This window comes from Mchenga conophoros, linkage group LG23 (assembly GCF_057382185.1).
Source record: "Mchenga conophoros isolate Kocher_MC1m ecotype Shallow Benthic linkage group LG23, M_conophoros_male_GT1.1, whole genome shotgun sequence".
Taxonomy (NCBI): domain Eukaryota; kingdom Metazoa; phylum Chordata; class Actinopteri; order Cichliformes; family Cichlidae; genus Mchenga; species Mchenga conophoros.
This window is the reverse complement of record NC_140547.1, coordinates 11,860,479-11,885,269: the sequence shown is the minus strand read 5'-3', so window position 1 is coordinate 11,885,269 and position 24,791 is coordinate 11,860,479. Positions and strand designations below refer to the sequence as shown.

General features: G+C 42.3%; 1 protein-coding gene across 3 annotated transcripts in view; it reads right to left on the bottom strand.

Moving 5' to 3' along the window:
- The window catches only part of dot1l (DOT1-like histone H3K79 methyltransferase), a 28,612-nt gene extending 4,080 nt beyond the window's left edge, over positions 1 to 24,532 (bottom strand). The window contains exons 1-28 of one of the 3 annotated variants that reach the window (XM_085265637.1): positions 24,125 to 24,532; positions 17,518 to 17,561; positions 17,351 to 17,425; positions 17,026 to 17,089; positions 15,358 to 15,586; positions 15,025 to 15,119; positions 14,257 to 14,319; positions 14,074 to 14,129; positions 13,784 to 13,863; positions 12,987 to 13,055; positions 12,795 to 12,901; positions 12,119 to 12,160; positions 11,945 to 12,031; positions 11,626 to 11,848; positions 11,356 to 11,469; positions 10,022 to 10,113; positions 9,820 to 9,921; positions 5,724 to 5,861; positions 5,439 to 5,564; positions 4,770 to 5,209; positions 4,589 to 4,685; positions 4,337 to 4,486; positions 4,086 to 4,128; positions 3,049 to 3,662; positions 2,522 to 2,727; positions 2,234 to 2,307; positions 1,449 to 2,129; positions 82 to 876 (exon numbers count right to left, since the gene is read on the bottom strand). In XM_085265637.1, the coding sequence (XP_085121763.1) occupies positions 236 to 876; positions 1,449 to 2,129; positions 2,234 to 2,307; positions 2,522 to 2,727; positions 3,049 to 3,662; positions 4,086 to 4,128; positions 4,337 to 4,486; positions 4,589 to 4,685; positions 4,770 to 5,209; positions 5,439 to 5,564; positions 5,724 to 5,861; positions 9,820 to 9,921; positions 10,022 to 10,113; positions 11,356 to 11,469; positions 11,626 to 11,848; positions 11,945 to 12,031; positions 12,119 to 12,160; positions 12,795 to 12,901; positions 12,987 to 13,055; positions 13,784 to 13,863; positions 14,074 to 14,129; positions 14,257 to 14,319; positions 15,025 to 15,119; positions 15,358 to 15,586; positions 17,026 to 17,089; positions 17,351 to 17,425; positions 17,518 to 17,561; positions 24,125 to 24,205 (4,833 nt within the window). In that variant the 5' untranslated portion in view covers positions 24,206 to 24,532 and the 3' untranslated portion in view covers positions 82 to 235. The remainder of the gene's footprint in view (positions 1 to 81; positions 877 to 1,448; positions 2,130 to 2,233; positions 2,308 to 2,521; positions 2,728 to 3,048; positions 3,663 to 4,085; positions 4,129 to 4,336; positions 4,487 to 4,588; positions 4,686 to 4,769; positions 5,210 to 5,438; positions 5,565 to 5,723; positions 5,862 to 9,819; positions 9,922 to 10,021; positions 10,114 to 11,355; positions 11,470 to 11,625; positions 11,849 to 11,944; positions 12,032 to 12,118; positions 12,161 to 12,794; positions 12,902 to 12,986; positions 13,056 to 13,783; positions 13,864 to 14,073; positions 14,130 to 14,256; positions 14,320 to 15,024; positions 15,120 to 15,357; positions 15,587 to 17,025; positions 17,090 to 17,350; positions 17,426 to 17,517; positions 17,562 to 24,124) is intronic. The other 2 variants (XM_085265638.1, XM_085265639.1) reach the window with 2 other exon arrangements.
- Between the last annotated feature and the right edge of the window lie 259 nt (positions 24,533 to 24,791).

Below are 24,791 nucleotides of genomic sequence, written 5' to 3'. Positions count from 1 at the left end.
TCCAGAAATAACACAGTAAAAACACAGACAGCTGATTGAGCATTGAGCCTTTACTTTTAATCTAACACCTACTTCTCTTACCTTGTTCAGTCAGACAAACAGCTTGCAGAAGCACATGGAAAACAGGCATCCTGTCTCTCTCACTCCCTACCAGCCTCTCTCGCTCACCCTCTATCCACCCTCAGATTGTTCTCCGCCCTTCCCCTCTCCTCGCCCTTCCCCTCAGCCCCAAACCCTATCTAGGTCGGGAGCTGGGGAGCTGGGAGGTGGTGTAGGTACCATGCATGCTCTGAGTCCTCCACATGCTCCCAGCACCACCAGAACTGCTGGTCGGTGGCGGAGGGGGCAGACGGGGGGAGTAGTGCACTGCAAATGGACGAGAGGAGGAGGCAGAGGAGGCTGAGAGAGAGGAAGAGGAAAGGGATGCAGCAGCAGAGACAGAAGCAGCAGAGGTAGAGGATGAGATGGAGAGGGATGATTGTGCTCTCTGATGGTGGAGAGAGGAGAGGGACAGACGCGAGGAGTGGAGGGAGTCTGATCGAGAAGATGCTGGGGAGTCAGAGTGCGTGGATGTCGACGAGGAGGGGACGCTATGCAGGGGTGGAGGAGGGGGCAGGGAGAGCGTGGGAGGAGAGGGGCTATGCAGGACTGACTGCGTGCGGCTGTGCTGGGCCTGGGATAACGAGAGGGGCATAGGCGAGGACACGGGCGCCAGGCGCGTGGAGGCTGGCTGGGGAGTGGTGTGTTGCTGGGTTTGGGAGGAGGTAGAGGAAGAGGAGGAGGGGAGACTGAGCAGAGAGTTGAGGCCTCCTGAGGTGGGGAGCGTTGCCCCAAACTGATGGGAGGACACTGAGGGAACCACGTGGTGAAATATACCTGCAAATCATACAGCAGAAATGGAGGGAGGAGGAGGAGGAGGGCGAGAGAGTGGAGACAAGAGAGAGCCGTGGCAAAAAGAGCAGGGGGGGGGGGACAGAGAGAGAAGCAAGGGCTGAGCCAGGTTGTGCAAAGCGCCAAGCAAGTCTGAGACAAGCACATAGAGAGCAAACAGAGTCAGTCCACTGGAAATGTAATGGAGCCAATTCAGCGCAGCCAGCGTAACGCTGCAGGAAGTGAAATGACTCTGATGCACTAACACACCCGGGGAAAACGCATGCGCAACAACGTGACCTCCATGAAATCAAACAGTCACTCACGCTTTGTTATTAATGATTTCAACGAAAGTTTTGTGAAAAATGGCACATTTTCCGAGGGTGTCTCCAACTGCATCACCTAAGCGGCCAGTCCACGTCAAAGCAGGGCAGCACAGAGAGTCAGTCGAGAACACTTACCTGGCTCTTTCTCTTGCACGATTCGATATCAAGATGACCCCAAATACACAACCAAGCCCTCCCTCCAACTATTCGCTAATCCCTAGATAACATTGGCTATTAATCAGTCGTGCTCACCTCCAGCTGCTCCCCCTGCCAACCCAGCACTGGAGAAGCTTCCTAGGGCAGAGTGTCCGTTGACAAGCCGAGGGGTCCCAGTCACCGTGGATCCACCAGTCTGGGCCCCAAACAAAGATTGCAAGACTGAGGTTCCTCCAAGTGGGAACTGGGCCCCCAGGTACTGCCCCACAGACGACCCAGTGCTCGAGGAAACAGCTACAGGACTGCCTCCCACTTTCCCACTAAGAATGCCTCCTCCACTGCTGGCGGCAGCAGAAATGAAGAGGTTCTGACTGGCCAGATTGCCGCTGTTCTTCAGCTCCCAGTCACGGGAGGCCTTCTGCTTCTGGAGGGTCTGGCGCTGGTCTGAATTGCTTCCTCCTTGAGCACCACCAGCACTGCTGCTTCCACCCCTGGTGCTTGCCTCCTGACTGAGGAAAGGGTTTGGATTGCTGTAGCTGGACTCTCCATCGCTCCCTTTCCTCACCTGCTGCTGTTTGTGGTCAGAATCTGAGTCTGTGCCCCGACCCGAACCCCCGATGCCAAACGGAGAGCCCCCCTGTCTCAGGTCAGAGTTGGGTTGTTTGGGATCAGAAATGGGTGAAAAGGTGGATTTCCATTTGCTGGTAGAGGACAAAGATGACGATGAGGAGGCTTCACTGCCGGTGCTGTTACCACTGCTGCTTCCTGATTTTCTCCCTAGTGGAGGAGAAAGGAAAAAAACAAACAAACACACAGCTCTCATCATCTAGCAGAAAGGCAGAGAATGATGATGATTATTTCTTAATGTATTCATTTTCTACCTCGTTCACCATCTCCGAGTCTACCAGATCCATCTCTGCTCTCCAACGATATAGTGGCTATTTTTCTTTCAATTCTGCAAAAACAAACAAAAATCGAAATCAAAATAAGCAGTAACAATATTATAAATATATGAAATTTGCAACAGAGCTGACTGAGTCATATTTATAACGGTACAACTTGTGATTAAATAAAAGCACAAACAGGAAATGCTGAATCACACTGTTATTCAGCAAGGACATTTAAATGACTTCCGATCGATGAAGACGCCATCATAAGCTTCATATTACCGAGAACTGGAGCTGTCAACAGGATAACCCGAGTCCTCATCGTCTGAGCTGGGTGCTGTGGAATATCGACCCGTGCCGTTCATCTCCAGGGGGCGCTCTCTCTTCAAGATGGGAGGTTGGTCTAGGTCAGGCCCAACGGGGCTGCGGCTTGATTGCTCTGGAGAGGAGATGGCAGAGATCTCCAGAGGTTGGTTGATGTTGTTCACCTGTTGGCAAAAATAATCACAGTTTACAGTGACGCTGGCGACATCTGTGAAAAACAAAACAGACGGATGGTTACGCTGGAGCAGCAGGTTGTCTGTACGATGGCTAAAGAGGATGTGGCACTGTTATTACGCTATTATTACATTTGTTGTACAGTTTCAAGGTCATGCCGCAAAGTGTGCCTCTATTGAACTTTTAAGACTGATGAATTAGCAGGAGCCTTTAAAACTGCTTATAATATTGAGTATATACTTAATATAGTACAATACTCATAATGTAACTTCAAAGAATCTCATATATGCTCTTTCGTCTCCAGTGCTCACCATGGAGTTGATATTGAGTGGCGATCCTGAGGAGTGGTTGCTGGAGCTGAGCCCAGGGAATGATCTTCTCTTTGGGGATCCACTGGCCATAACAGGCCCTGGGTTGCCACGTTTCCGTCTCCCCCGCTTGCGTCCCTCTTGAGAGCAGAGGCTGTGAGAGGAGTGCGATGACGACGTATGTGTGGGTGTGTGAGCGTGCTGCGTGCTGGGCGATTGGTGGTGGTGGTTTCCATGGTTACTGTGGTATCCCTGCTTGGCCGGGTTGCCGGTGTGGTGGTGGAGGCGAGATCCTCCGGCTGCGCTGCCCCCGCTGCCTGACGAAGAGGAAGACGAGGATGAAGAAGAAGAGGAGGAGAAAAAGATCCTCCTTCGCAGTTCACTCTCCTGGGCTTCTGCGTCCGATTCACCTCCTTGGCCCTCCGGTCCATCTTCTGGAACAATCCTCGGGGGTCCGTCGGCATACTGGAGCACCCCCCCAGTGCTGAGAGGGGGGCTCTGGGTCGGACCGCCTCGGCCCATTGTTAAAGTGTTGCTGTGTGGAGGTGGTGAAGAAGTGCCATTATGGTCCTCGGGGTGCAGACCTCCATTCATCATGCTGGAGATGGATGAATATCCTAACAAAGACCAAACAGTTCATGAAGCTTCACAGGAAGATCAGACTAATATAAAACAGCCTCAATTCACATATTTAACCTTAAGTAAGCAGCAGTAAGTTTTTTCCCAGAGGAATTTTTAGCAACACCCCAAGGAATATACTCACCCATTTTTAAAGCTGTAATAAAATAAAACCAGCTTTTTTTCTTTGCAAGGGGTTTATTTTGGTAATTATGCTTTATTTGTGAAATGGACAAAAATAATTGGAAAATGCATATTATTCCATGAAATCAGCAAAAACAGAATCATCCCCTTTACTGTATGTTGTGACCATGTTTACACTGCATAGTCAGAGGCTTACTTACTTAATCCAGGCAAAACCCTGACTATAGTAGAAACTCTGAAAGTCACAAGTGAAAAATAGGCGAAGAGTCCATCCTTACCATTGGTCTGACCGGTCTGTGACACAGGACTCGGAGTACTTCTCTGAAATCATGAATGCAGAGAATTTATCATTGTGAAATCTGAAGGTATTATAGATTTATTTTGAACTTTAGACAATTACATTAAATAATTGACTAGATAAAAACCTAACCTACACATCTTAATCTTTAAACATAATATTTTTATCGTGTAGCGTGGCTTCACGAGAGGTGGATCAGTGATGTACTATAGGAAAAGTCAGCACACTCACCAGTCTCTCAGCACGACTGGGTAGCACCACACTGGCCAGTGGGATGCTAACTGGTAATTTACTTGGGTGAACAGTGCTCAGTGGGATACTAATAGGAAGGCTTGTAATGCTGTTGTCTCCCTGAACAGATGGACTCCTCTCTTTAATGCCCTGTGTCACAGCACAAATGGGAAAATTACAGCAGTGAAAGACTCAAGGTGTGCTTGCAAATAAATCACAGTGAAAATGACACAGGGAAAGATGAAAATTCACCCTCTCTGAGCTTTTGAGATTATTCTGAGCATCACATCCGTTGGGAGAGGGGCAGTTCTGTTTGGCTCCAAGTGGAGAGTTAACACCACCCAGATCCCTAAAAAGATAAATGATGCTTTAGGATTCAATCTGCAAACAGCAGAAATAAAAATGTTCATACATGTTTGTAGTAGGAACAAACCTATGTGTGGTCAGCCCTGGACCTCTTAAGTGAGCAGAGGCAGTAGGATCCTGGTTAAGGTGCCTACGCAAGGCAATCTTGGCAGGGGAGAAGCGCGTGTAGTCAGGAAGAGCATGAGAGAAGCTTTGCTGCCTCTGTCGGGCATCAGGGGTGGCAGCCACTAATTCATGGTCCGGGGATATGGGCAGGTACCGAGAAAGAAGCTCACCCTTGGAGTTAACCCGGTCAAAACAAGGTGAGCTGGTGCCGTTGATAGTAAACTCTGGGCTAACACCGTTGAGAACTGGGGCTGTAGACAGGCCGAGCTTAGAAGAGTCCACGTCTGTGGAAGCGCGAGATTCCAGGTTTTTTCTATACGGGGAACTTTCGCCAGGGCTGTAGGATTTCAGCTGAAGTAGCTCCTGCTGCCTTTGACTTTTCTCCAGCTCCACAATGCTTATCTACAAACAGACACCAGGGGGAACTATTACACAGGTAAACAGGCTATACCGATGTTAAAATATTGGAAAATGTTTGTCACAATAGCTCATACACTCTTCCTGAAAACCACAGAGCAGTGAGGTGGATTAAAGGGTGGCGAGATGATAGAGGTAGAGGGGCACGCATCAGAAAAGAGAGACCAAAACACCTGGATATAGATCCAACAATCTGAAGATGTCAGCTGTGTACCTGCAACTCCAAGCAATGTCTCTGCTTCTCGGAGATCTGTTTGCGCAGGGCCTGCTTCTCTTTCAACAAACTCTCCAGACACAAAGAGCCCCAGTCCAGCTTCAACTCCTCACATCGAGACTTCAGCTGAAAAATAACAAGTTACTGTTACTCACTCTCTCTCTCCCATAACGCCGCCAGCCTGTTCGTCCAGCATTGCGCAAAAGTTAAACAGCAGGTACGATGACAGGTGAGAACCGCTGGAGACAATGCTGTAATTAAGGGCTGGAGGATCTGAAGCCTCACCAGCAGCAAGCTGTGGTCTCTCAGCAAAGCCATATCTCTCTCAAGCTGCTTGGTTTGCTCCTTCAGCTGAAGGTTATGGGCTGATATCTCCTTCTGGGCCTGAAGGAGGTCCTCCACAGTCAGGGCTTTTACTCCCAGCTGTTCAGCACACACAAAAAAAACAACACATTTTTATCAGTTGCTTTACTAGCGTGATGCTTAAAAGAATTGTGTCTAAGTGAGTCTTTGCAGACCTCTACTGGCTGAAGAGCTTTCCCTGCTGCAGTAATGTCAAAGTGCATTTTACATTCTAAGTGCTCATATACAGTCACACCTGATGCAGGTGTGCATCCACCCCCTGTTCCTTTTTTCTTTTTTTAAACTGAATTTTTATTATAATTTACAACATTGCAACTTGTACTTGTCAATGTTCACAAATAGGACAGTTACAGGAACCGCAATGCAGAAATACAGATTAAAATAAGAACTGCAATTAGGAAGCACAAAATAAAACTGGGAAGCAAAACAAAACCCAAGCAAGCAAGCAAGCAAACAAACAAACAAACAACAAAAAGCCCCAAAAACTTTATGTAATATTAAATAACATGTGACAATCTTAGCCATAAATGAACAAAACGAAACAGACCTATGCTAAATAATTGAAACAGTAAAGCATGTATGGGTCGCCAACGCTCAGCAAACAATTCTCTGAATCCGCAGAGCATATGTTATTTCCTCCATTAGGTAAATTTCTCTTACTTTATCAATCCACATATTATATGAAGGTGGGTCAAGATTCAGCCATTTAATAGTAATACACTTTAGTGCTGCTGTAAGCAAGATTCTTAAGAGATACTTTTTATTGTTTCCCGCAAAACCATTTGGTAATACTCCTAAAATGGCTAGCTGTTGGTCTTTTGTTAATGGTTGTTGGAAAACTGTGTTGAGAACTTTAAATATGTCATTCCAAAATGAGCAGATTTTTGGGCATGACCAGAATATATGTGAGTGGGTTCCTAAAGAAGTACCACAATTTCACCTGCAGGTGTCAGGATTTGTAGGCTTCGTTTTGGCAATTATCTCTGGGGTTCTAAAATATCTCATGACCACCTTCCCAGGTGTCCTCTGAGATTTGAGTGCCAGTCTCAGCTTCCCACCTTGCCTTAATATCCAAAGTTGCACTTGTATTGAAACTCATAAATGCGTTATAAAAATTGCTGATTAATTTTGGGGAGGAATTACTTTGAAATATTTTTAGAAATATTTCCTCAATGGGTGAGGGCTCCAAAACTTGCCTCCATTCTTTATGTTTTGTCAAAAAACTTCTTAGCTGCAGAAATCTATAAAAGTCAGGGGTCTCATCTGAGCTGCCCAGAAATAATTTTTCAGATTTTGAACAGCCAATCCCCCCGGCAGTTTTGACAGTTTTAATGTTTGGAACTTGATCCTTGGGCGTTTGCCTTGCCATATAGTTTGGTTTATCTAAATTATCAAATGTAGAGTTGGGAATGTTAATAGGCAGCATTTGAAAAGGGGATAGAAGTCTTGGCAATACATTCATACGTATGCTCTCAATCCGACCCAAGAAAGACAGAGGCAGGACTGTCCATCTCTCTAAATCTTTTTTTATTTTTGCAACTATAACTTCATAATTTACTTTAAACAAGTCTGATAATGAGTGAGGAATTTGAATTCCTAAATACTTGATACCTTCGTTTGGCCATTTAAAGCCACATCGCTCCTTGAATGTTCGTGAAATGCTTCCTCCTATATCCATTGCCAATGTTTTGTCAATATTAACTTTGTAACCAGAGAGGTAACCGTATGTACTAATAATTTCTTTTAAATGAGGTACACTGACTGCAGGATTTGAAATGTATAAAAGTACATTGTCTGCATAGATGGACAATTTATGCTGTTCTCCATTAATTGAAAGGCCCTGAATTTAATGTTCATCTCTAATTAACTGCACCAAAGGCTCAATACTTATATCAAACAGCAGGGGTGACAGTGGGCATCCTTGTCTTCACCCACGTTCCAGTGGAAATCTGGCTGATATTGTTCCATTTACCCGTACAGCCGCCATTGGGTTGGAATAAAGAATCTGTATCCACTTAATTAAGTTTGGCCCAAATTTGAATCTTTCAAGTGTATGGCCCAAGTACTGCCAGGAAACCCTGTCGAATGCTTTTTGAGCATCTAGAGACAGAATCATTGTTTCTTCTTGTTTAGTCTTGTACAAGGACATTAAGTTCAACAATCTACGAACATTGTCCCCATAGTGCCTTCCTGCAATGAACCTCGTTTGATCTGGATTTATAACATGTGTAATAATTTTACTAACTCTTTTGGCTAAAATCGTGGTGACAATGTGCAAATCAGTATTAAGTAATGAGATTGGCCTGTATGATTAACAATTTGTGGGGTCCTTGCCCTCTTTATGGATTACGACAATTACTACAATTGTAGTCCCATCTCCAGAGCGCAGGGGTAAGCTTTCAGTAATAAGGGTGCGACTTTGTCCTTAAGTTTTTTATAAAATTCGTTAATAAAACCATCAGGGCCAGGACTTTTTTTAGTTTTAAGGTTTGAAATCACCTGTAAAATTTCTTGTTCTCGAATTGGTTCATCTAACTCCTTTGCTACAGATTCTGGCAGTGTTTTTAAATTGATCTTTTCTAAGAAATCAGATAGTGTATTGTCATCTTTACATGCATCTGAATTTTTATATAATGACTCGAAAAAACTGGCAAAGCAACTTGCAATTTGATTTGGTTTAGTAATTAGGGTTTGATCTGACTTCAACTTTTGGACCATATTACAAGTTTGCTGTTTCCTGAGTCTTATTGCCAGCAATCTACTAGCCCTACTACCCTGTTCATAGTACTTTTGTTTAATGAATCTTAAATTGCCCTCAATTTTCTCGTTTATTAAACTATTAAGCTCACTACGTAACATTTGAAGATCGGAAAGCAAATTGGCCGTCTGTGCTTTTTTGTGTTGTTGCTCTAGGTGTTTTATTATGGCCTCCAATTCACACTGCCTAGCCTCTTTTCTTTTTTTCCTGGCACTTGCAAATGATATTATGCAACCTCTAATGTATGCCTTGGCGCAATCCCAGAGAGTTAAAGGCGATATCTCTGGAGTTGTATTCAACTCCAAGTAAGTATTTAGTTCAGTATGTATGAACTCACAAAACTGGCTATCATTTAGGAGTGAGGCATTTAATCGTCAAAGTTTTAGTTTTGGTGTCAATCCTAAGTCCCATGAGAATGATAACGGTGCATGGTCAGATAGTGTAATTGGTAAGATTTCAATATTGTCAATTCTATGCTCTTCTGTTTTAGAGGTAAAATGTCTATGCAAGTAAAAAGTATAATCTCTGACGCTAGGAAACCTATTTCTCCAGACATCAGTTAGTCCCAGTTCAGTTGTTAAATGTTTTAGAGCTTTGCTCATTTGCAACGCATGGCTTTTAAAACTTGGTTGTTTATCCATATAAGGTGACAAGACGAAATTAAAATACCCTCCAAGCAATAAAACACCAGAATACTTTTGAAGTACTAGATTAGAAATTGTATGTATGAAATTTGGCTCATCCTCATTAGGGGCGTAGATATTGATGAGGGAAACCAGTACTCCATCAATAGAGCCGTTGACCATAATGTACCTCCCATGTGGGTCTCTATATGTAGTGAGTGGGGTGAAGTTTATCTGTCTGTGTACTCTTTTCCTGACAGATTTGTGAGATGAAGGAACGTCATCTCACAAATCTGTAGGAACTCTGTTTAAAAGTTTAAGATTGTCTTTGAGAGCAGATTGGTAACTTAAGTGCCTATTTTTGATGCAAATTAAGCTGGAATGTGCAGAGGCTCTGAAGTAAGCGTGTTCACTCCATCGCGCTCGCTAGCGCCCCCCCCTGTTTCTTTTGACCATGTTTATCCTCAGGTGGGACAGAGACAGCATGAGTTTTAAGCTCGTCTACAATTCCCATCCGTTTGACAATCTGCAGTTTTTGAATATACATGCTATAAATGGTTGAATGAAGCATTTTCTGTAGATTTCTACTAACAAGTGTTACTGCATCAGGTGGGAGCAACATAGCATCACTTCTTACCTCATCCAGTTTAGTCTGAAAGAGACCTTTGATCTTCTCCTTGTGAGACTGACAGACCAAATGGAGCTGCTCCGCCTGCCCTGATAGGTCCCTGTGTTTTTGCTAGAGTGAGTGGAAAGCAGATATAATAATATAAATGTATATACAGAATTTAGCGAGGTGAAGATGACCTCACTATGCAGTCTGTTGAGACAATAATTACCTTCTCTTGGTCTAAAAGTTGTTGCAGGTTGGAGCGGTACTGAGGAGTCTTCATGTAGGCCATAAACTGGAGGTACTGAATTTTGATATTGTCTGTAAAAGAAGATCAAAGTTGGAGACAGAAAGAGACGGACAGTTTAACAAATATGTTTGCTGTTGATTGGAGAACTGCAGAACTGTTGTTTTGTTTGCCTCTTCACGTTTTGGCCTCATTCTATAACGTGTGCCTAGAAATATTCTGACCCTGTGCACAAAAAAAAGTGCACATGCAAAAATGACTGCTGGAAATAATGAAACATGCACACCAGCTAATTTTCTTCTTGTCACAGTTTAAAATGTGGATGAGGCTCAACATGTTTGTTCGTTTGTTTATTTCTCGGCTCATATCAGTCTCTGGTGTTAGCTGGTCACGTAAAAGAACAACAAAGATGCAATAAATGCTGACGTGCAACTGAAGTTGAGGATGTGGAGAAAGCCCACCAACGCTTTTATTTTTTATTTTTAGTGTTCTGTGGTGAAATGGCTGCCACTTATTTCTGATTACTGTTCTTTTGTCAGAGACCACAGACAAAAACAATGATGGCATCAGAGTGAAACATGGCAGGTACCAGACTTAGAGAAAAGCTTATTTTCATTTGCACATTTACAACACAAGTATAATAATATCAAAGACCATTCATGCAAATCCTAAAAACTCAATTTTTCAAGGTATTAAATAAAAAAGGCGAACTGTGCAAAAGCAGAGCTTCTTTAGGAGCCCTCCACTCATCCTCAGTGGCGACCTTAAAGCTAAGTTCTTATAAAGTTCTTATGAAACCTTTCCCAGTTGGACGTTCAGTATCGTGAACTATTTTGACAAGATTAACATTTCAGTACAAAATCTGGTTCTCAAAAATAAATATTCTGTACTTCCAATACACCTCTGTATGTAGGTGTGTGCGGAGGCGGAGTCATAGCTATGAGTGGATGGCTCACGATGTGAATGTATTCACTGAAAAAGATCTCATCCAAAACTTCAGCACAACAAGAATCATCCTAACCAGCAGGCAACACACAAAAGTCAGATCAAGTTCTCTTTTATTAAGTCTTTAGTTCACAACCACAAACAGAAGTGGCGTTAAAAAGCTTTATGCTTTGTTAAATTTCCTTATAGATCAATCACACCACACTTCCCAGAACGTCTGTCCATACTGATATATAAAAGCTGTTGCTTAAATCAGTAACCTGAATTTCATATAACCATGTGTATATCTGGTATGGTGCATGTGGTTTTTCAGCATCACAGTTTAAAAAAAATAAAAAATAAAAAATCAATCGGTGTCTTCATTAACTTACCTAGCAGTTTTTCCAAACCAGGGGGAGTTGGGCTCAGCAGAAGTTGACTAGGGGTATAGTGCTGGACCTTGGGAGGTAGCTGGTAGAAGGGATTCTGAGGTGGTCGGTATGCATCTGCACGCATAGTAATATTTTCATTAGTAACATCAATAAAAGTCCTGTTTAGGAAATAATACAGACAGCATATTGTGTGTGTGTGTGTGTGTGTGTGTGTGTGTGTGTGTGTGTGTGTGTGTGTGCGTGCGCGCGCGCACGCGTTAGCGCTCTTACCCTGAGGGGGTGCTGCAGAAAGGGTCTTGGCATGCAGCAAATCCAACGCACTCTGATTCTTCTTATTTTTCTTCTCAGCAGCTGGAGTAGCTTTCTTGGGTCGACCACGTTTCTTATTGTTCAGCTTGCGACCTTTGGCCAGGAGTCGCGTTCTTCTCGGTTTAGCGGAGGGCTTGACCACAGTCACCAAGCTAGGACGCTCCTCTTCACCACAGGAGTCCTGCTTTATTACACAAAGAGATAACAGTCACATAGAGAACACAGAGACCCGTCTCACAACGCTGACCAGATTGTCCGGGTTTAATTCTCATTCTTGTACCTTGTTTGGTTCCTTGGGTTTTGTAGGCGTGGTACTATTGCTTTTACTGTCCTTCTGCTGACGTCTTCTAGCTGCCTCTTGCTCCTCCTAACAGAAGATGAATCAATTTACTAGTCTGATCCAAAAAATGTAGTAAATACAGGGACTGTCAACACACTGAAGAAGAAGACTCACCCTGAGTTTAGGATTTTTGAGACTAGCAAAGTAGTTTTCAAGCTGGAAGATGAGAAAAAGGAAAATGTGGGTATTAGATTAAGAGTTCTTATTTACACGTTTGTAACAACACTTAAAGAATCAGGTGCATGCTCGTTTCACAGTTCTGACTGAAAAAAGCAAACGCACTAAATAATTAAATTTAGTACAATCGGTACATAAAATGTGTTTTGTGTCATCGCCAAATAAAACTTCATAAAGAGTGAGACAGAGAGGGAAAACGGCATCAGGTGGTGACAAGAAACACATCTGCATAATGAGACTGTCACAAGCATTTTCCAGGCAGCCTGCCAGTTTTCTCACTGGGATTTCAACAGGTAACCAGGGATTACTTTCACCAGTTACTGGAATGACACATATGTCACGGTAATCTAATAAGCACATGTCTGCCTGTGAAACCTCAGATTGCTTACTCTCAAGATACACTACTCATTAAGATGATACCAGCTGTTATTATGGCAGCTTATCTCTTGAGTTTAGGTTACGGTTCGTCTCTAATGGATAATTTATTTGTGTTGCTTTAGTAGTCAATTATTTTTTTTATTGAGCTGACGAGATCCTCTGTTAGGATTTCACGTGTGGGCGCCTGGGACCACTTCCTCTCATTACAGAGACAAAGAGAAGCATGGGTGCTTACTATGGTGCGGTCTATGGTATGCAGGTAGTAGGAAACTGGCTTTCCAGTCCAGGAAACAGAGCCTCTGAGTGGAGAAAGCTCCACCACACGCATAATTGTGCCAATATCTGCAGGACAGAAGGGAAGAATATCACACGGAAGTCTAATTGAGCCTTAAATATTATTTATTTTTTAAATAAATTGGGTGCTTACCACTCAAGTTTCGACTGTTGATTCTGAAGTTTAAAGGTGCAAAGGGTTTGGAGGATACAATTTTCCCTCCTGGGGAAATAGAAAAACAAATGCACAAAAATCCTTTACATGTGTTGTACACACCACAGCTTTTTCAGCTCATTACTTGACGCACGCATGGTAATTTACACAATCACTTTAACTATCTATGGATGGATCTCATGAGCCAATTTTAGCTTAATTAACAATGAGAACAGCTGAAGAATTAATCACTACCAACACTACAAAAACATGATGCTTTATATAAACAAAATACTACATGCACCTGCTTTCAAACTGCTTTTCTATCTTTGATTAATTTTCTCTAGTTTTCAATAAAGGGTCTCAATTCAGTTTTGCTGGGAAATTTGAAAATACCAAATTAACAGAGAGCAGACTGTAGAGATTAAAGAAAAAGTGGACACATCTCCTCAAATGATTTTTAAAAGAATGCTCTGATCCAAACATGACATACAAAAAGTGGTGGGTCTGAATATAATGCAGAAATTGTATGTTTGTGACTTTGAAGCTGAAACACTGTTGACTCTATAGAACACAAATTCATCAATGTGCCTAACAGACCGTCAGTGCAACATAATTTATGCTCAATTTTTCTGATAATTCTGATCAGAATTTAAGTGATGATCTATACATTTTCCAATTTAAGAGCCTTGTGTATGTCTGAGTGTTTTTTAACTGAAAGATAAAATAACGCAGATGTTTTCAAGTACAAACAAGTAATGAGTAAGTAGTGTAGTTATTAGCTGAAAAGTACTAACCTTCCTTCATGTTAGCAAAGCGCTCCTTCAGCTGGTGATCTACCTCTGGACCAAAGGCAAAGTTATTCACAAAAATAATACTGGAAAACAGACAAGAGGAAATACTTCACAGTTCAATTCACAGTAAAAATGGTTACCTCAGGATGTAATGAATGACAAAAACAGTTAAGGAGGCGATTTTCTGATTATATTTTGATTAGATTCAGATTCTAAACGGCCTTATTTGCAGAAAAGCATAAATGAAGATTTTGTCTTTCAGTCTGTCACTGTGATCAGGCTTTGTACACCACCTTGTGTTGGCGATTCTTTCTTTCCACTCTTCAGACAGAAAATCACCTCTTTCCAGCTGAAACAAATTGTACGGTTATGGAAAAAGTCCTGAACACCTGTGAATCTACAGAGCACCTGAATTTGTTTCTTCTGAACGTGTGTGCAATGAAAGTGCAACTTGTGTCACACAAGAACCAACTTACTGTGTACTCCCCGTGTTTCTTCCCATACCATTTCATCCATTTTTTAAACTCTTTATGCATGGTCTGAAACAAAGAACAGAAACAATATCAGAACACTTGATACGAAAATTCAAGTTTTTAAAAGTCAAAATTATGATAAAGCGAGAGTTGTGGAGGCATTTCAAGAAAGAGAGGAAGTAAACAAATAGCCCCCAGTTAAAGTTTGGATACTGGTTTCTAAAAAACGCCCTTTCAGTTACCAGAATGACTCGAGCATGAGTTTCACACTTATGATTAAGACTAAGATTTTGAGTAGAATTTCCGCCCAGTCGGGAGACATTAATTCAAAGCAGGGATGTTTATCTGAAGCTTGGGCACTACTCACCAGTCTGTTACCTGCTCTATAGTCAAACCGGCACTGATTGCAGTCATACACTACAGTCACATTATGATAGAGCTGCTGGAAGTTTGAAGACCGCTTAAGGTTCAATCCAGCTGTGTCAGACATTTACAATCTTAATTGAACTCCGTTTAGTGCTTTAGTGCAAGTGTGGAACAGGTATATGCACCTTGTTTGGTGCAGCGTGACAGGGCAAAAAAATGCTAACAAAGAAACCAGTTTGAAGGCTGATCTGAAGAGGAAATAAACAGCAGGTGCTCTTTCTGCTAGACTACGCTCTAGTTTACAGCTGTCTATAGTAAGCTTTGGCTTTTCACTAAAACAAATCTAAACGCAGTGATCTCGTGCTGCTGGGTCTGTATATCTGTTATGTGAGATAATGGAGTTACCTCTGCATAGGTAGCTGGAATGTCTGCTTTCTCTACACCGTAGTAGTGTTTACAGTTGGTTGCTGCTGCAACCTGCAGCACCACCTGCCCTACTCCTGCAAATATGAAACAATTTCTTTAAAAATACATAAACACACCAAAGCTGCCAGACTTGCTATTTATGCTGGAGTTCTGAATCTTACAATTTCAGACATTTTCATAGTTCTTAATTAGCATTTTTATCCAAGTAACCACAAACACACTTTACTGGAGTACTTTTAAGAAACAAAGACAAACTTCAGGTGCTTCTACTAAGTGGTTAGTATAGAATGAAATGTATAACAGCAAACTAACCACTGCCAAGGTCAACAAAGGTGTCTTCTTCCATCATTTCCATTTCATCAATAATCTGGGCCACCAGGTCGAAAGAGGTCTCTCCGTACACCTCGGGGGAGAAGGGTTCATAGTTGTTGAGCTTCTCTGGGTCGGTCACTGAGTGGTTGTACACCTGCTGTAAGATATGTCTCAGCAGCCCATTGGAAGGACGCTTGTTTAGCTTCATGGGCTGGGTTGTCCCTTTCCACTGTAAAACAGGATTTGCATCAATTACATAGCGCCCCCAGAGAGTGCACTCCATCCCTTTTAGGAGTTTTCAGACTCATTGTAAACGGTATCATCTTAACGTATTTAATTATTTTTCACAATTAACCTGCACACATGATAATGACAAAGCAAATACAGGCTTTTTGAGTGGTTTGTACAACTGTTAAAAATAAAAGACTAAAATATCCCATTTCAATAAATATGTGAAGCATTCACTTAATACTTTTGCAAAATAAATAAATAAATAACAGCCTCAATTCTTTTGGGAAAGATCCCACAAGGTTGGCAAACATGTCCTTTAGATTTTTCTCTATTTTTAATGGTACAGTTATTTGAGCTTAATCCCGGTGGATGGCAAGTATCAGTGAACATTTTACGTTTCTGTCTGTTTTATGTAGTTTGGGTAAAAGCAAAGGATGCACATCCACCATTTTTTAATCGAATAATAAATTTGATAAATTGCTTCTCTGCACTTTGACACTGACATAAAAAATACATTATTGAAAAATATGTTCAGCTGCCTTTCTAAGGGGTTACGAGTCCCATGGACAGGATCCAGCTTGGCTGACTTTGACCACAAGTGCTGAGAATAAACCTTGCTCTTCTCAATGAGCAGCTCCTCCTCACAGGTGGTTTCAACTGCCAAAAAACAGCTACCATAGCCTATGTCAGTCCAAGACAGTGGCGTTGGAGTACGATGGGGGAAGAGACTACTTGGAGAGGCAGAAAAATGATTTTAAGGGCTGCCAGAAAGGCACCCTGGTCTGCATGTTGGCAAGCAAAGATAAGACAGGAAAGGCCCAGGCTAGTTAAATAGCAGAGACTACAGTTTACTAGTTTTTACTCTAATATTCATCAGCAGCTGTAAGACCTTACACAGACACATATCATATTTATGACCAGCTGATTTAATTAGCCCTGTGTTAGCCTTAAGATGGGCTTGTGAGGGTATATACTCTGACTTCTACCTTTCAACAGCTGGAATAGGCTCCAGCTCTCGAGGAATAAGCGGTTAGGGAAATGTACTGTTGTATGGACAGATGATTTAATTAGTGCCAGGTAGACTCCAGACAATCTTTAGAAGTTCCTAAGTGATCTCTGAGAAAAGTAGCATGCACCAGAAATCAATAGCAAAAGGTCTGAATACCTGTGTAAGTGGACTATTTCTTTAATTACTGCAGTGGAATGTAGATAAGACAGCACACTAAAGAGTTCTTACCAAAATCCAATAACTGAAGGACAAAGATAGACCACCTTAGAGAACACTGGCTCTGATATCCTACTATAAATACTCAAAACCAGAATAAACAGTTAGGGAAAATGATTCACAAAGGGCACAGATTCAAAAGAACCAGGTTTGTGACTAATGTGCAGCCTTCTCCTACAAAACAGCAAGGAACTTTTCACATATGGACTCACCAGTTGATGAATGCTGTCAATGGCCCTGTTGTACTTGTCACAAAGTCTCTGCATGCTCTCAAAGCTGGGAGAGAGAGGCAACACATAAAATATGATCTCTATAATTTAATTTAAGTAATAACAGCACATTTCTGAGTGAAATAATACAGCTCACATGGGTTAACCCTAACTATCATGACCTAATTTGTTATCATGGCTGGGTAAAATTAATCAAGTCTTTAAATCTGACTCATAAACTAACTAAACTAATTATCAGAGACATCAATCTAACCTTCTGTCTGACTCACAGACTTTGATTTTACAGATACTGATGACATTATTTTACCTCTTGGTGTCATAGTCAATGAGTACATAATTTTCCATTGCCAGTTTGAGGTCTGGGATTTCCTCACACACCCACCTATTAAATAAACAAACATAAAATCACTACTAAATCAGGTCTTTGACAGTCATGTGCATGTAGGAGTATCGCAGGACGGAAACATCGCTTACCGAATGGTCTCGATGATTTCATGAGCAGCATCATGGTGTTTATCCTTAAAAGGGAGGGAGAAAATATTACAAAAACCACACCGAGAATAAAACATTTCACTCAGCAGCACCACAAATTACAGCTTTTAGATGTCCTTAAACTCCAAACACGACCACTCAAAACCAGTCTAAACAAAACCTCAACACTGCTGAAGCCATGATAGTTTTAGAAGACTGATGTTTAAAGTGGGGTGTATCTAATAAACTGACAGCTGAAAATAAAATACCCTAAACTGTCTTCACATCTGACCTTACAATACCACAGCTCAGTAAATCATAGGTCAAAACACTAATACAATCTCATCAACTGACAATCATGGGAGGGAAGAACTCCCTTTTAGCAGAAAAAAACTGTCAGAATCAGGCTCAGGAGGGAACAAACACCTACAGCGACCAGAGGGAGTGTGAGGGGAAAGAGAAGACAAATATTTAAATGGTAAATGGACTGAGTCTTATATGGCGCTTTTCTACGCCGGGAATACTCAAATACTAAAATAATACTCTATACAACATGCCACATTCACCCATTCACACAAGTACTGTCATCTATGCTGTTAAGTGCTTACTACCACTCACTCATTCATACCCTGACATATGCATCAGAGAGGAACTTGGGGTTAATATCTTGCCCAAGGATATTTAGGAGGAGCCAGGGATCAAACCACCAACATTCCGATCAGTAGATGACCTGCTCTACCTTCCTGAGTTACAGCCATTTACCACACTGAGTATTGTCGTAGTGATCATAAAAAGAAAGAGGAAGTTCCTCAGATGGTTCAAGGTCACCTGATTTAAGCTACATTAAACATTTTATGATGTAGCCTAAATCAGGCCTAATTTCAGAAGCACAGAGTCTCTGTCTCCTGAACCCAAAATGTTAGCTGGTTCCACAGTAGAAGGACATGATAGGATGAAAGGTGGTGCTACATGTAGGCAAATTGCTGACTGGCTGAAAAGCAGGCCTGAACAGGAAAAAGAGTGAATGGATTGATACTCATATAGTGCTTTTGTACTGTGCACTTTTTACTACAAAGCTCCTTCACCCATTCCCACACACATTCATACAACATCTAATCACACTGATCGAAGCACTGGGTAAACACACGACGCCAGTATCTTGCACAAGGATGTTTCAACATGCAGCCAGAGATTGAACCACGAACCATCTTGCTGACAGATGACCTGTCCTATCTCCTGAGCCACTACCACCACCACTCAGTTTTTTAGTGTTTGGGAGATTCTGAATGTGCATTAGGAGGATTATGTGAATGCAATCGCAGAGAAACAGGGGTATTGCTTCATCACAGTAGCTAACCGCAGGGAAAAACTCCTGATATGTTTATGGGGAAATAATCAGTTTAACAGAGTGCTTGCTGAGCCAGTATTGTACTGAGCATGTGTTAGTATAAACAAGATGTGTGTAAATATATGGTCTGGCGATGTGCGTATGCAATGAAATGCTGATTAGCCATGGGCACATGCTGCTTATGTTAATTAGCCACGAGGAACTGTTCTTGTTATTAATGCATGTTAGTCTGGAGAACGGTGTAATGTTTAATATTCAGAGTTTCCTTTAACCAAATCATGATCCTGTGTGCAACCCTGCAGCAAATGCATTTATAGCCCCTAAACATATTTTATGACTCATGAGTCTTTTGCTGCATTAGCTCTGCAACGGATTGTGTAACAGACCCTGGAAAGGTCGGATTACCTGCTGAGCGACAGTGCCTGTTAAAACAGCATTTCCAAATCCAGCAGGAATGTTAATGAAACCGTTTTCTATTAAAAAAAAGACATCGAGTGGAGGGAAAGTAAATATGACATGCACACTAATATGTGTGAAGGTAAGGTATAAAACTGCTGGATGGGAGTTTTGATCATTATAAATATAATTAAAGAGAAATTACAACAAAGAAGAAGAGAAAGAGATACTGTTCAGTGCTCGCAAAATCGCTAGCCCGACGTCCCGGAGCTAGCGATATCTCTGGTCGGGTGACCAAAATCCATCTCAGCCCCGCCCGTCGGGTTATCATATAGCCTGACGGGCAAGGCTGAGATAGATTTTGGTCGCCCGACAGGCGATATCGCTAGCTCCGGGACATCGGGCTAGCGATTTTGTGAGCCCTGCGTGTTGATTGCGCTCTTATTTCCTGAGGGTGTCTCCACAGCAGATGGATCTGCATGTTTGATTTGACGAGATTTTACGCCAGATGCCCTTCCTGACGAAACCCCTGCCTTTGAGATAATTAGTAAGAGTACAGCAGCTTGTGACCCCTTAAGGCTGGGTTTGTGTCTCCTCCCAGGACTGAACCAGGGATATTTCACATGTAAGGCAAATGTCCTAAACATTTCACCACAGAGCCACAAAAAGACCTTATAAAGAAATTATTTGAATCTTATTACCCAGTTAACGTGTGTTTAAAATAAATTAGTATATGTATCTGTCTTAATGTACTGTTCTAAGATGAGTTTTTATGAATTTCAATAACATCTGTTTGAGATGTTAATGCAGACTGTATGTGTCTATTTGAATGTATATAGGAACTTGAAAAAAATAGCTGATGCCAATGGGAACCCTAATGAAACTGGAGAGGCTGAAGCTATGCTCATGCTACATCCCGTGTCTCTGAAAATCACCCTAAGTTGGTCAGAAGCAAACTTGAATAAGATAAAAATCTATTGTATTTTACACATGCAGGGAAATTATATTCATTAATTTTAGCAGGAGTGCCTGAGCAGCTCTCTGTGAGTAACAGGACTCAAGTTGCATCCAGCACACAGGCTGCCTAAGCCTGTTGCCTGAGCTGACCCACTGACCCACTTTCCGTCTCCTGCTTTGCCAAAGAGAGCCTCTGCTGGAGAGAAAGAAAAGAAAGAAAGTAGAAAGGGAAAAAAAAAAGAAAACTGAAGGTGAAAGAGGACAAAGGCAGGGAAAGTGAAAGCGAGAAGCGAAAAAAGAACTGTGAAAGGAAAGGGGGGCCTGAGAGAGGAGGAGAGCCTGCTATTTGTCAGCTGTTTGAGGCATGGCACAGCAGCATGAGCTAACGGCTCTCAGCTCTCAGCCCACAGCTTCCAGCTTCCCGCTCAATACTACCCGCCAATACTACGCAAACTTCCGCCAAAACTAAAACATCCATGCGCACACCCTGAAAGAACCATGGCTAGACAGGAGATCTGTTAGCGGAGCACAGCAGTTAACCACATTATGGAGCTAACTATTAATGATAATGAGCTACAAATCTTCCTAAAACACACATGAGCAAAGCACTGTGTAGCTCTTAATATGGAAGCTATACAGAGTATGAAGTGAGCGAATCAGATGCAGCAGGGGGAGGTCACCTGCTCACACAAAGACGGCACACAGCAACACCAGTAGAGAGCTGCTGCTAAAAATAAACGCCGTCTGAAAGCTAGACTCAGACAAAAAGAACAGAGGACCCTCCTCTCCTCCCCACTGTGGGTTCAAGTGACGCACGTACTACTACTCCTCTCCACACTACCTCTCCTCACAGATGCACCGTGGGTGTAGGGGTTTTACCCAAAACACTGCTCAACTATCTACACCGCAACACCCAATGAGAACAAATGACCAAAGTCAGGCTTTGTATAGAAATTTGAATACATTTTATTTATCAAATGGCAAAAAAGTAGTAAGATGAAAGAGCCTTTTTGTTTTAGCTATATCGAGACTAATCAAGCTTATTTATACCTCCATTTATGCACATAAGAATTATGCTCAGTCACCACTGATTTTGTAACAAAGAAGATCAAACAGACATGAGTCAGATGTCAGTATTAGCATTTACTGCCTAAGAGCACAAGAGATTAGAGCTACAAATTTCTATGACCAATCTTTATCTGTTGTGTCACATCAATTTTGTGCTGGCTAAATACTCAGATGGTGCGACAAAGAGCTGAAAAGCTTTAAAACAGCTTGGTCATTTTTTAAATGAAATTTGTTTTTGTTTTCCCAGCACAAAAGGGCCAATGAATAAAAGCTACTTTAGTCTGCTCCCTTATTCACAAGGGGCTGCCACAGCAGGTAGCTCCACATGTTTGATTTAGCAGTTGTTTTATGCCGGACACCCTTCCTGGCACAATTCTAAAGGCATCGGTGTCTCCTCCGAGAATCAAACTGGTGATCTTTCACTTATTAGGCAAATGTCTAAACCACTACAAAAAGGGCGATGAATTAGAAATAAAATAAAAACTGGTGCCAGTACTCCTCACTAGTATAGACAGCATAACAGTTGGACATAGCCACCTCGATGTCATCCACTGGTTTGTGAAGTCCTGTTATGAAGCCTCCAGCTGAGCTTTTTCACCGTCGCCATCTTGGTGTTTTGAAGCCAGATGTGACGAGCAAGAGGTGGATATGACTGATCCTTGATATGCTCATAGCTTATCATGGCCCTTTCTGACTCTAAATCATTTTTTATAAATTAGGCTCAAAATTAATCAGTTGAAACTAGACACTGAGGCCATCAGTCTGATCAGCACAGTGTGTACAGAGCTTCTCAATGAAGAAGGAACCTATTTCTTCCAATCTTTTCTGGTATTTTTGCAACCAGACTTAGCCCCCTGGTGTTACAAAGAACACAGGCTTAAGGCACTCTAGCATCACACTTTAGACAAGGCAGGCATGTCCATCTTTGATAACATCTGTGGATATCAGCCAAACTCGTAATAATGATATCAGTGGTGATACAGAATTAAACAATCCACACATTCCTACTGATCATACACCAAAAGTACTTAAAACACCAGCGTATCTCTTAAAAGTGTTGTGTGGGGCTGCTTAGTACCAATACCTAGAACCAGATGGATAAAGAGCTGCACCACACCAGAGGTGCTCTTCATATGGAAGCATTTACAGATGCACAGATGTGGGGATTTAGTGAGCAAACAGCAGATGAAAGACTAAACAAAAGAGATCAGAGAACATCTTCTTTGCATTTTTTCTATGGGCTTGGTTCACTAAAAGCACAACTTACACATCAAAAGCCTGTAACACCATGTTGTGTCTATCATACACAGATAGCAATGTGCTCGTGCTCTGTAGGTGTGATAAGCAATCCTAATGTGGTGCAATGTAGGAGTGAAGAGTAAATGGAGTGGGATCTGCTGTTACCACCAAGAAGTTCAACAAAGGGAAAACACAATGAGTTTTAAACGTGACTGGGAACACATACTTGCATGTGAATTCTAATAATACAGCATTGCTGAACAGGAGCAGGCTCATATCTTCCTCCCTGCAGACTTGACCATATGGACAAGAGAGGAAGGGAGAGGAGAGGGGAAGTGTTTCCCCCTTTGAAAACAGGAGGAGAGCACCGCATGAATGGGCTCCATATCACACAACTCCACATGCATCAGCTGTTTCTAATTCAACACATGACAGTATAAATAGCTCACGCAGCCCAATGATGTATTAAATTCCTGACATGTTTGTCCTCCTGTTTATCTTTGCAGACCATAACATAAGGAAATGGGAGGAAGGGAGGGAGGAACTGTGAGTGTTATCAGAGTCTGGCATAGTGCAAAAAGGGAGGGTCAGCTCTGTCAGGCAAAGCAGGGAGGGAGTGCCTGATTGCATCGACAAGCAACTCTGACTCAACAGAGACTGAAACGGGTGATGGGACAAACACACTGTGATGGAAGTGAAATAACCAGACTGACAGACACAGTGCAGCGTGGGGGTGGGGGAAAGCGCCACAAAGAGACCCCACACACGCATTCTCATAAACTCCGCTATCTTCTCACCGCAATTACTATAAATGAGAAAGATAGTTCAAACTAACTACACACCACTGAAAAGGACCACAGAACTTACAACCGCTTCCCCTTCCGCTTATACTGAATGAGTCAACTGCAGGCACTGACGTGCTGACAGCTACATGGAAATAAAATTAAGAGAAGAGAGAGAAACGTGTCTCTACCAGGCATGATTGCTATCACTGCACAGAGCAGACTGACTGATGGGGGTGGTGGGTCCACCTCATGTACAGAGTTAACCCGAGCAAACACAAGTCAGCTGCTCTCGCTCCTAAAACTATGCTGGGATAACACACACACACACACACACAGAAGGCAGTCTAGGAATGCCAACACTGCTATTCAGATGTGTACAGACAGGAGTTCAAAAACCTACTGTGTAACCATCGGAGATATGGTGTGGTCTATGTGAGCAGGGAAAAAATGTTCGGCCATAAAATAAGTTAGGGACAGACTAACAAAACGGTGGTCCAATTTCAAAACAACCTCCGATCAGTGGCTGTCACTGTTAGTTTTATTAGCTACGGTCAAATGTGCCGTAGGATCTAAGTGTCTACAGTATGACAAGGAAAGAACGGATTGAAATAATCCAGGTATGCCATCAGCCATGGCAGAAGGCTGATACAGCACGTCTGTCACCATCCCAACCAGTATGACCCGATTCTCCGGACGAGCGTGCCACGGCTCTTTCTGCTAGCTAGAGTTAGCGCACAGCTAACGCGGCTAACAAAGACTAAAACAAAAGGCAAAGCTTAAAAGCTACAAAAATTAAGCTTTAAAGTTTAACACTTACATATACTGGTAACGGCCATGGATACCCAGCGGGTTCTGCTCCAACCGGCGATTTGAGCTTGAGCTCCAGCTTTTCTCCCATCCTACACTTCACGGCGGCTTGGCTGTGGTGGATAGCTAGCTAGTAACTGCTCTCTGTTAGCCAGCTGGTCGGTTAGCGAGCGACTTACAACGAGAACATTTTGTAAGAAAAACGTTCAAACGCGTAAAATTAAAAAAGACGTCGACGCTGGTTACGTGGCAGATACACTCACGATGCGTTCAAGTGTATAACTGGATATGACTCGCTGTTCTATTTTAAATAAAATGCCTTTTTTATGCCCACTGGCAATAACACCGATTCCGTATCGCCGCCATCTTGCCCGGCATGAATACTTATGGCAAGGGGCCACTGGCAGCGGAGGGGACGCAGACGTCACTGAGCCAGCTCACGAGCAAGCCACCCCTTCCCAAGCTGCGTGAGAACACCGATAACATCACGACTTTTTTTTCCATATTAACGCAGGAATATTTACGCAGAGCCGGCAGATACATGATAAATGATAACAGTTCGTTTTAATGCTAAAAACACATTCGACTCTGATTCTCAACATAATACACTTTTATTTACCCATAAATTATAAATATAAATTATAGCTTTAAGTAAATTAAATATAACGCAAATAACA